The sequence below is a fragment of the Clinocottus analis genome, unplaced genomic scaffold, assembly GCF_023055335.1.
Source record: "Clinocottus analis isolate CAN_PGR_092001 unplaced genomic scaffold, fCliAna1.0.p SCAF_2, whole genome shotgun sequence".
In the NCBI taxonomy this organism is placed as follows: Eukaryota; Metazoa; Chordata; class Actinopteri; order Perciformes; family Cottidae; genus Clinocottus; species Clinocottus analis.
Window position 1 is genome coordinate 20817336 of NW_027175931.1, and position 12254 is coordinate 20829589.

At 41.1% G+C, this 12254-nt stretch overlaps 1 protein-coding gene across 1 annotated transcript in view; it reads left to right on the forward strand.

The window, feature by feature from the left end:
* Positions 1-12254, forward strand: part of b3glcta (beta 3-glucosyltransferase a) — a 55084-nt gene that overhangs the window by 1325 nt on the left and 41505 nt on the right. The window contains exon 2 of the mRNA XM_068585797.1: positions 7571-7614. Coding sequence (XP_068441898.1) covers positions 7571-7614 — 44 coding nt within the window. The remainder of the gene's footprint in view (positions 1-7570; positions 7615-12254) is intronic.

Below are 12254 nucleotides of genomic sequence, written 5' to 3' on the forward strand. Positions count from 1 at the left end.
AAGATGTCACGTTCAAGACACGATTAATCCTAATGCTGCAAGAAATTGCTTCTGGTCATACTGATATTATTAGTCGTTGGGTTTCGACAGACGGTAAAATAATCAGGTTAGTTTTTGATAACCAAATTATTGTAATATATATATATATATATATATATATATATATATATATATATATATATATATATATATATATATATATATATATAGAAAGATATTGCATCATCATTTGGGGTAAATGAAGACAGAAAGCTGCCGGTAGGGGAGTGTAATGACTCCAAGGTCAAAAACACATTAATCATGGATATTGTACCCACATATACTTACTGAACCCATGATTGTTTACATTCAAATCATTCATAAAGTGAATTGTTGAAGAGCCTCTGAAGCTTTCTCGTCCCTTCCTCTTTGAATTAAGCCACTTAGATCATTGGTAAGTGATTTATCAGCAGCTGTCATGCATTCATGAAGCTGCTCTCGCTTCCTTTTATTGTGGCTCTGACTCCACAGACAGTACTCTAAAGATTTATTTCTACTATTGCGTTACCAATGTTTTTTTTTTTTTTGGATCCAATTGAATAGAATATATTCTCGTGCTTGGAGAAGTTATTTCAGCAACTCGGATATGTGAGAGTCTGATTATGAGAACTGCCCAGGATCTTCACAGATATTACATTTCAGAATTGTACTGAGCTTCTCTCGTATATGACCAGTTCTTTGCCATTTTAGAACAGTCCCAAAAACACTGTATGCAGGTTCCAGCTGACAATACACATAGTATGGAGGCTGGGGTCATTTTTGTTATGTATTGTCTTTGTAGTACCCGTTATTGCATTTCCTTAAATCTATTACATATAAAAGGGAGGCTGGCTCAGAGACATTCATGCCATCTGTCAGTCCTATCATTCCGCCACCTTATGTGTATTTTTTTTGTTATAGCTCAGGAAGTTGCCATGAAAATATTGAATAGAACCTTTGTGTCTTGTGTAGTGGATGATAGATTCCTCATTCGGCCCAAGAAGGGACTTTGTATCTGTAATAACAAAGTGTTGAGCGTGAAGAGAAGCAACATGTAATTTGGACCATTTCACTGCACATACGGACATTACATCCTGTCTTAAATGAAAATGGCACTTTTCCTGCAGGGTTTGTGTTGTTTGTATGAGAGTTTTATAGAAAGTAGTTAATCTACTGGTGAAGTTGCTTTAGACCGTGTATGAAGGGCGCACATTCCAAGGCTTGAAACGTTTGTGGTCTTCCCGTAAAATAGCAATGAACCCCTTCATGAATAATTCGACTGTGGCAGGCCCAATTATGACATACAATATTTAGGAATGCTTGACCTCTATATTTTAAATGCAGCATAATCTTCATACTTAATCTTGATTTCTTATTCCATATGACCTTTCAGAAGCCTCCCTCAATCTCTTTTTCTAGTTTGGATAATCAATGTTTACCTTGTCACTCTTTTAGTTCTTCTTCTCTGCCTGCGCTACCTGATCATTTTGAAAAAGATTTCTGGGAATGCAGCTACATTTGTCACGTACCATTCAGGATCATGTTTCACTCATTTATTGAGAGCCAGGGTCAGTGCTGCAGTCCGCCGGGTACCCTATGCACGAGGGGAAAGCTGTATTTGTGGGTTTGGCACGGCGACAAGGCTGCTTGTCTGCTCCCCCTGTATTTAACATTCATGGGGCTAACATCAAGGTGTAGCCAAGGTCTGGAGAGTGTCCAATTTGGTGACATTAGGGTGCCACCTCTGCTGTTTTCCAATGATGTTGTTCACGAGGCTTTAACAGTCGGTCATTTCTGATGTGCACTGGAGTGGACTGTATGTGACTTATTCGGGATGAGGAGCAGCACCTCCAAGTTGGTGTTACAGAGCCTTTACTTATGGGCCACATTTCAATTGTGGCACTCGTAGTAGCTCCACAAAGCGTACATAAGATGGTTCATGGGGATACCTCCAATTGCGCAATGTTTTGCTGTACACAAAGTTTAGATCTGATTTTTAAAGCTGTTTTTCTTTCTTTTTTTTATGCCGAGTTTATGCGAGTGTGGTGAAACACTGCACAAATCATATTTATTGCAGCCGGAGAAGATCTTCATACGCAGGTTTTGTATATCACTGCGAGTAAAATGTGAACGACAAACAACACCTCAAAAGCTATTACTGCTTTGTCATCTTAATTTAAGGTTAAACATCTGGAGACTTACTGATTGTCATTTCATCTCTCTGTCCCCGCACACTAAGGCACCCTCCCTAAGACCCACTTCAAGTGTCCCTGAGTTCCACTCAGAAGTGACCACAAGGATTGTGAGATGGCTGGTAAAGAGAGAGAGAGAGAGCTCAGCCACGGAGAAAAGCTCTTGAGTAAACTGTCTTTGTTCTGACCGCCAGCTGTCATAAGTTCTGGGTAGTGATTTGAGATCAGAGACACGAGCAGCCTCCCTGTTTGTGAAAGGGTGAGGAGGTCTGTGATTCAAGAGGGCTTCAGGGTCCAGCTGCTGCTATGGCTCCATCACACTGGAAGGAGCCAGCTGAGGTAGATCAAGGCCCTGGTAGAGATTTCATCCAAAGGACAAAGAAATAGAGGTATAAGGCAAAATTATTTGTGATTAGTACATTCAGATTAAACTTCAGTTGCTTATCATATAAGACAAAGCGGGAAATTTTCACATGCAGCTATTCTAAAAATTGTTGCATATAGATACCGATTTCCGATATATCGACTAATTCATTGATCAGTTTAGCTTTTCAGCTCCAGTATTAGCAGGAGCTGGACTCCTTCTTTCCTAAAACCATGAGTCACATCTGGTTATTTTAACAATGTATTTCCCATAAAGTTTTTCCCAATATAGATATATAAAATTACACATACTGTGATATACACATATATCTATATCAGCTACCCTTAGGTAAAGCCAAAGACACAATACTATTGTGCCTTTCCCTAAAACACAGACCTTTGGCCAGACGCTCTGCTCTGTCTGACCTTTTATAAAAATACAGAAATGACAAATGTATATAGTCACTGACAGTAACATTTGGACATTGCTGTTGAACCAGTTGATATGTTATTTGAGATTCTAGATCAATTAACTAATGATTTATGGCATATCAAACACCATACTCATCATACACCATACATGTATTTATGGCCATATTATCTATTACTATACCCCATCACTAGTGCTGTATGAATATTTTCTGCTTCCGGCACCTGAGTAGACATGAAAAGTTTAGATTTAATATGCACAATGGCAAATCCTGTGCACCTTGCATGCTTGACATACAAATCAGATGCATTGTTAAGCCTAGTTTATGCTTCTGCCTCAGGTCGACGCCGTAGCTACGCCGTCGACCTGCACCTCCCAGACATCCTAACTACATGTCACGTTGATGCGGACCGCAAGCGCCGTGATTGGTCCGTTCAGAACGTAATTTCCGGCAGTTTCTTTTTTTTTTTTAGTAGTCGTACAGACCACCTGCGCAAAAGTCTTCTCTGTCGCCTGCGCTTCAACATTTGCAATATAAGCATTTGCTCTTCAATATTGATGAGCTCCGACTCTATAACCCCTGAAACCACACAGCCACACACACCTGGAGGCATGGTGGTGAATTGCAGAGCAACACGGTCCCTCGACGCAGAACTTCTAATGCTCAACGACGGCGTCGCGTCGTATGTACGGCGTCGACTTGACGCAGAAGCATACACTAGGCTTTACAGTTGTACAGTTATACGCGCAGCACAAACTGTGCCATCTGTGCATGTCTTCGAGGAGCTACTTGGATGATAGTGTCTGCTGCCTCTGTCCTCGTAACGTGTTCGTCCATGAATTAATTATAGAAAGAAACATTTACATTTCATGATTTCACTTGACAGATTTTTCACCAACAATAATACAAATCTGTTAAAGCTGCATTAAGTACCCTTTGATAAGGACGAGAGTGGTATCCAAAACTCGCAACAATAAACGTTGTCATTCTGTATCAAATAATCATCGTCGTGTTCAGATTAATACAAAGCAAATTTCGAAGGGAGAGTGATGGCATGCAATGGAAAGAAGCAAACGGAAAAGCATCTATGCAGCACAAATTGGTGGTAAGTGTTTCTCATTGAGCTGTGACTCCACTCCTTGAATGCACATGAGTGCCTGAATGAGACAATAATGAAACAGAGAGGGTCGGTCACAGCAGAAAGAATTGGAGTTCTTGATAAGTTTTGCGATCAGTCTGAACTGTCACACTGTCAGAGGCACCGACCGTATCGCCTGGCAGGAGCGTCCATATATAAGCATCTTCCAAAACCAAGGAATGGGTTCAGTGACAATGTCTTTGTTTTCATCTAACGACCAATGCTTTAACAATACTTGTTGTCCACTAGTCTGGTGAATAAGCACGGTTAAAATAGAAAGCCGACCACACGTGGAACATTTATGCCGGGTAGAAAACCCCCATCTGCTGCATGAAAGTCTTACTTGCAACATGTCAACACTACTAAACATTAGCAGTACAGGTTTACAGACTCAGTCGATATGGACGTAACTCCGGAGCGAGTTTGCAAAGACGCGGTCAGTTACGCAACAGCTGCAACAAACCTCGGTAATCGGCACTCGCACTGTGGTAATTACGGACAGCGGAAGAAAAAAAAAAAACAGCAGCCATCAAATTTGCATGAAGATGGAAGTGATCTTTGTGTACGTTACAGGAGACACCAAAATCCCATTTGGGTTCTACTTTGTCGCCACGGAAGTCTAACATTCATTCATTCGGCTTTTACCTCTTATTTGATCTGCCAGCTGCAGAGGAAACATCTGAGTCTCTTTTGCTTGCAGAATGCTTTACTGTCCTCCCCAGCGGCTCTTCGCTATTGTTTGCCATGCAGAGAGCGTTTCTGCACAAACTCCATGGCTGGGAGCTGCTGTCCACGGTTTTAGAAACGCTTGGGAAGAGCTGAATCCAGGTTTAACAGCCCTTATGGATGTTTGTGCAGTGGTCTGGGCGGTGGTTCACTGCCGTTCTTCGGCTCTTCATTATTCAGCCTCTCTGAAGGCCTTTAGTCATCTGATTTTGCTTTGAACACTGACACATGGACGTGGGCTTTATCTGAGCCCTTTCAAAGCTACCACTGACTGCTAATTAACAATCAAATCAATGTAGTACACCTCCATATTTGTTCATTTGAATGGTGTAGTGTAAAATGTGTCACTACTTCAAAGTACTTTCATGTGTTGTCTCCATTTATCTCGAGTTCCGCAGTACCCATTAAATCCTGAGTGATGTGTTAAGTTTGTTCAAACACCAACCAACTGTCAAACAAGCAAATCATTGCTTAATTACTCTGAATCCATCAAGAGTTTACCGTTTTAGAAAATAGTTCGTAAGAAGGAAAAATGGCTATTGCCACAACCGTTCACCTCGAACGAAAATAAATTGTAGTCCTGTAACGCACACCCACAATGCATATTTCCTTTGTTCACCCTTACCGACCTCATTCCCTTCCATGGTTGCGAGCACAGTGTCCCCGGGCTAATTGCATCGAGCGTCTGATTTTCTTGCAAAGACGATGTGAAATTGAGACGCTGGTTGAAAAGGATTCCGAGCTTTCAGCATGAAGCGTGATTTGCAGACTTTCAAAAATCAAGGCAGGCAAGTTCCCCCTCAGAACGGCTCACTTGAAAACACGCTTGGAAACAACAGTTTTGATTATGCCGGCTGAAGAGGCAATGAGAACGAGACGCTCCCGTCAGCACTCCTGACATTACGGAGGGAGTTGCGCCTCTCTTCGGCCTCTCCCTCTCCAGGTCGAGCTATGCTAAGACTGCAAGTTGGAGCAGCCGCTCCACAATGTACTGCAAGGGTATTCCTGTAGGAGGCTTTGTGTCACGCAAAATATTTGCATTTTTAATTGCGTCCAAAACTGGGACGCCAGATGACAATGTAGTGGTTACCTGCTCTACGGAGCTTGTGATTTGCTGGATTACGTTTTATGTTTGTGAATATCCCATGGCAATTATGACATTATAAAAAAATTGTGTTTAGCCTGAAATTGTGTTATGGTTGGGAGTTTGCTTTTTGTTGCTGGTAAATAAAGGCAGTGTAATACACATTGTTATTACATTTCCCATTAGTACTTCTTTTTATCAGCGCGCACAGGCTTTTTCTTTCTACTTTTGGCAGACATAATGATCTATATAGGAAATTATACAGGACCCTGGTTTGAAGTGGCAGTTGAAGAGAGTGCAACAACTGCTACAAATACTTAGCTTTAGTTTCTGAAGCGTTCAACCATAGTATGTCATTTGGAGATGACCTTTCCTTAGTGGTAACAGAACTAGATGTTCAAACTTGACATTGTTCTGTACCGAAATTATTCGGTATAAAATTAGTTATTAAACCAGTAAATTCAATTCACAAATTGCCTCTCCTCAGCAGATTTGTCATTATTTTCAGCTACTCTGGGTGACACAGGACCATCAGAAAAAGGCATTCTAAGCACTCATTTTTTCACAAAAAAAAAAAAAATTGCTCTCCTAACGGTAAACCGCTGTGAACGTGATCCCTTTTGAACAAAAACAAATGTCAAACTTTGTGTGAAAATCAGATCCTCTCCCGTTTGAAAGTGCAGTGTATCTTTCTGTGAAAAATGGCTGCTCTTTTTGAAGACATCTTGTACGTCCTCTCTCTTTGAGTGAAACATGCAAAAATAATAATTCTTTGGCCTGGTTGGCAAATTTGGACGGTGTGAAAACTGGCTTGCGTCATTTGTTGTTTTTTGGCGCTTTCATGACTAAAATAATTTGGTTCATTACGCTGTTCGTTTGTTCTGAACTGGTGGCTTTACTCCAGGCTTTACACACTGATGTGTTTTTGAAGTTAAATCAGCGCTTTGAATAATTCAAGAGGGTTCCCTTGCAATAGAAATTGTATATCTGATCAATTTACTGCAGAATAGTATGTATCTTACATGTACCATTTTATATTTGACTCTTTCTTTTTTTACACTGAAACAGGAGTTCGCTGTAAACGTTGTTGCTTTTAGTTTTTAATCAACACTCTCAGTTTCTCTCTAACGGCTGCTGCTGCGAGGCACAAGGAAATTTAACCTAATTAAAGTCACATTTGAAGCCAACTCATGTTGGAGTGCAGGAAACCTGATTTTATTCAAACGGCTGTATAAATTCATTCTTGGAGAGTTTTTGACGTATTGATTTGAAATCCTGGGAATCTTTCTGAGAAGATTTTCTCATCTCAGAATCAATGGCAATTTAATTGGCTAGAAGCTCTCAGGGCTCTAATTACAAACTCAAATAGACAAATGGTCCTCTCCGAGATCCAACATAGACTCAGCAGGAAAGGAATTAGGCTTAGAGTTATCTTCTCTTTTTAAATATGTCTTTTTCTTTTTTTTAAAAATACAATAACCTAAAGCAGGTTACTCTGTTTAGGCCGGCCTGAGTATGGCAGCTTTCACATGGCCTGTTTTTTTATTGAGAAAGATGTATTGCTGGTTGTATCATTGTCTAAAATATTGTATGTTTTTTTCTCTTTTTATTCTTACAGTCTATATCAACCTTTCTGCTGGCAGCTCAGGAAAAGCCTCACAGGTAAGGAAAACTGTTGAGACGTGATTTGTTATTTCTTGTGTGCGGGTTAGTCTGAACCTTTGCACTTTTGCTTGTTTCTTGGTAATTAGGTTTAATCATTCATCACCTCTATTAAAGCCTTGATTACCTAACCAGCTGAAATTAACATTGGTCTTTTTTTTTTTTTTTAATTGATTAATTGTTGTCCTCTAGATTAGAGGCTTACATTCCTCCGCACAAGAAATCCATGTGCTCTTTTCTTAAATGCGAGATGATTTTCTGCAGTTGCATTTTCTAAGTCTGCGGTTGCCGGTCGATAAATAATTAACATGTTCAGTTGCTCTACTTCTCATTGGTGTGAGAAGATGTTGACAGTAAGACGCCCGGCAGAGGTGCTTAGCATCACTGAAATGGTAAATTACTGTCTTGCTTTTTTTTTTTTTTTTTTTTACTAATGCCGACTGTTACTCTCCTTGAAGAGGAAGTTTCACACGTTTCCATTTTACTCATACAGTTATGATTGTTAGGGAGTCATTTCCATGAAGTAAATGTCCATTGTAATCTAAATACAAATACATAAAAAAACATACAAAAGGTTTGTTTAAGTCTGTTGTCTTCCCCCTGAAAAGTGAGTCTCATTATCAGTTTGCCTTTTAATAAGAGATACTCATTGTGCTTTTTATAAAACAGCATAAAAGAACAATTACAGGACAGCTGCCTGTCTAGAGTGATAAAGCAAAGATTTAAATGGCATCCATTCAGGAGAAGAAACCCATTAAAGGAAAGAAAAGCGCAGTGTTTTTTGCAACAATGAGAATCGGGATTAAAAGTCTTAAAATGTTCTGGGGAAAAAAGTCATTATAGAAGCTGAGAAACTCTTATGGAGTTCATGTTTGTCTCAACTCTCCCTATACATCGATACATAGTCTCCCTAAAAAAGCATCAGAAAAGCAGCCTTTACTGTCCTTGCCCCCCTTCTTGACCCTGACATGAGGCTGCGAGTGTATTTGCCGAGCTCATGGGTGGTGTTGCTTAGCTACCATGGGACTGCGGTGGTAGTTTGTCTCCTTCACTCTCCCAACATGCCTCGTGTTCACGAATGCATTCACAATGCATACACACTTTAATACCACTATTTTGACAGGTGTTTCCCAGTCGGGCCAGAATGTGTGTTACTCCTCGTATCAGACATCGGGTTGTCTCCAGTAACAGTGTTTCCCCTTCAGCTTCAGGAGGTGTGGGGGTCGTCCACGACGACACCGACAATGACACAAACACCAAAAGCATTGTTTTTTTCTGTTAATAACATCATTTTGTGACTCCATCTGTGCTTTTATAAATAACAGAACAAAGAATATTACTATAACTTATAATTAAACCAGATTGCCCCACCAGACCAAAAAAATGAAAAGCAAATTGCAATCACTTAGAACAATGAAAATAAAGTTGTATCTGTGCAAAAAATAAATAATATGTAGTTACTACTAAAGAGCTAATTTTGGAAAACTGAAAGCAAATTGCAAAACAAAAAGATGTGTGAGCATCAGGTTGTATTTTTAAACGCGGTTGTAGACTTTATTCGGCCTCCCTCAGTTCACTCTCCATGTTGAGTTGAGGTCTTTTCCGGTTTTGAGAGACGGAACAGCAGAAAAGACGACTTCACGGAGACTTCACGGATATTGGCTTTTGACAAAAAGCCAAAAAATCGCCGAGTCGCGCATGCGCATTGTAATCTGTTAACAATGTACCGCGAACATTTACCCGAAAGTACAGGCATTTCTCCATCTATTTATTAATGACTTAGTTTGATGTCCGTGTACTTTGTAATGTGTGAAGCCTGCAGCTCACTGTTGGAACAAGACACGAGCACTTTGGCTCGTTTCACTCGGAGCAGGAAAGCTGCTCCGGGTTGAGAGAGTTCACCAAAGCGCCGATGCTCCTTGCAGGAAGGCTACCGTTGCCATCTTCAGCCTGGGAGCGTCACAATACATAGTTGTCTGCTTTTCACGCGACATATTTGTCTACACTCTCTGCCCGCTGCCGGGTGCTCAGCGCTGGCCTGTGTGCGCGCACGTGTCTCTGCGCATCGGGACGGAACAACGGCGTGCGCGATACAGAGCGCAGAGGAGAGGAGGAGTGTTCACGCGCGACCACGTACAGACAGAAATGACAAGCTGTCGTGTAGATCCCATCCATAAAATATGGCCGTTTAGTTTGTTCAATAACAGAACAAGGTGTAGAGCTATTCTACAGGAAAGAGAACCTTAAATGACGTATTGTGATATGGCGATATAGAGAACATTACGTAATTAAGTAATACGAGCGCAGAGCCCGTTTAAAAACATGCTGCTCACAACGGGCCCGGAGCTCGTGCTCGCCGCTTTCTCGAGAATCGCTCATATAAACACTTTCACCCTCGACGCTGCACTTATACACCTCCTCGGCATTAGACACCTGCCTTGACATGGGTTGCATCACACACTCAGAAACACCAGTGAAATAGGTTTGCATCCTTGTTCACAGGAGAAAAACAACCTGGGGCTGTCTTCACCGCAACCTTGTTCTTGTTCTGAAGCCCACAACTAAAACAGCCCCTCGGAGCTGAAGATGTATTACAATGTTTAGATATTAAAAAGTATTGAAATCCACCCGTCCATCCATTATCAGCTGCTTAGTCCGTGGTCGGATCGCGGTGGCAGCAGGCCGAGCCGGGCTTCCCTCTCCTGCGCAGCATTTTCCAGCTCATTCTGGGGGATCCCAAGGCGTTCCCGGCCAGCTAGGAAGATTAAATCCCTCCACCGTTCCCGGGGTCTCCCATCAGGTTGACTTGGCTGGATAACCTCTAATGGGAGGTGTCGAGGAGGCATCCAAATTAGATGCCCGAACCACCTCAGCTGACGTTTTTCAACACGGAGTAGCACCTCAACTCCAAATTCCCTCCTGATGTCCGCGCTCCTTACTCTATCTCGAAGGCTGAGTCCGGCCACCCTTGTATCCGCTTATCCATGATTGAAATTTGTCACTTTTTTTTACTCATTGTACCCCGAAATAATCAATTAATGGCCGACAAAACACTTAAATCCAGCTGGATGGTAATCTATGTCAAAAGAAATAGTTAAAAATATGAAAACATAAGGTGAAAAACATATGTGAAGAACAGACAGATGGATGGAGATTCCTTGCCTTGTAGTGAGTGTGTTTTCCTCATCGAGCCCACCTGCAAAGTGGAAACCAGGTTGTTGCCCCCTTTCTTGGTCTCCTGAGCTGAAGAACAACGTGAACAAATTAGAGAGGAATACAAATTTGTAGGTCATGGCAGCGCTCCACTTAAGTTCTGATATGTGGTGGCGGGAGACCGGGCAGTCATTTACATACGGCACACAACAGTTTGCAATGTTTATAAAACAGTGGACTCTGAAAGTTAACACGCTTGATTTATTAATCCAAAAGTAAAACAGTTGCTGAACACATAAATTAAAGATTGTTTTTTAATAGAGGATTTTTTATTTCATAACATGAAGGTGCAATGTGCTGCATGAAGCGCTTTCTTGTCAGTGTACATTAAAACTGTTTAGTTTTCCATATTCACAAAGTTTTTGTTGATTCTCAATATTTATGAGACTTGATTTTGTAAAACACGAGTGCGCAACACCCGGAACTCAGTTGTTAAAGACTTCAAACATGATTGATATTTCTTTCACCAGAGTTGTTTGGAATCATAAAATAGTAGTTCAAATAGTACGAAGACATTAAAGGCCTAAATATGATTGTAATTATTGAAGCCTAAAATTACTGGCAGTGTTTGAATTTGTGTTATATATTTTAATAAAAACCAGTACTGTGTACCTGTAATAATGAAAGTAATTTGATTACTGAAGTATGTAGTTTATCTGGCTACAGAAAAGTTGAAGTTTTTGTATGTTTTTGGAAACTGGTTGACAGTGATGTACATTGCATTCATTGCAAATCAAACCACCAACGCATGCCATTAAAGCAGTGTTTAAATTATCAGCAGATTTGACATGGTTTTAGGGCCAGTGGTCGGGACAGAAGATCTGGCGCAGAATACGAGAGGATTCCCCATCTGACTTCAAACAGCCGGGCTCAGCAGGATTAAAAGCTGGCTAAACCAGCAGGGGCTCCTGAAGTGTGTGTGATATGACTAACGCTGATCTCAGAATGCAAAGTAGGGACTGGTAGTAGGAGTACACTACCAACTACATGTTTGCGGAATTAATAAATACATTTACAGTGTGATTCTGCAGCCCCGCGGCTTATTGTTTCCTCCCTCGCGGCGGAGGAAGAGATGCTCATCTATTTCAGTTTGCGGGCAGGATTTGAAACATAACATGCTCTGCTTTGATGAATATACTTAGTTGCTAAACATTGCTCCAAAAGCCGTGTGATATGTAAAGCAGAAAATGCGGGTTGCAGTAGTAAACATTAAAGCGTAATTTCCAGTGTCTTTGAACACAGTCCATGGCTTGCATACAGAACAAATTTTAGCTCCCCCCTCCCTCTTTGAAGACAGCCTGGAGCCTATGATGACTGGCATCAGTTTGAACTTCGAATGACTTGAAGGAGTTGGCGAAGGCAAGCCCAGGTACTGTGATTATCTGCCGCTTCAGGGCTTCATGAACAGCCCAAACAACACGTGGACT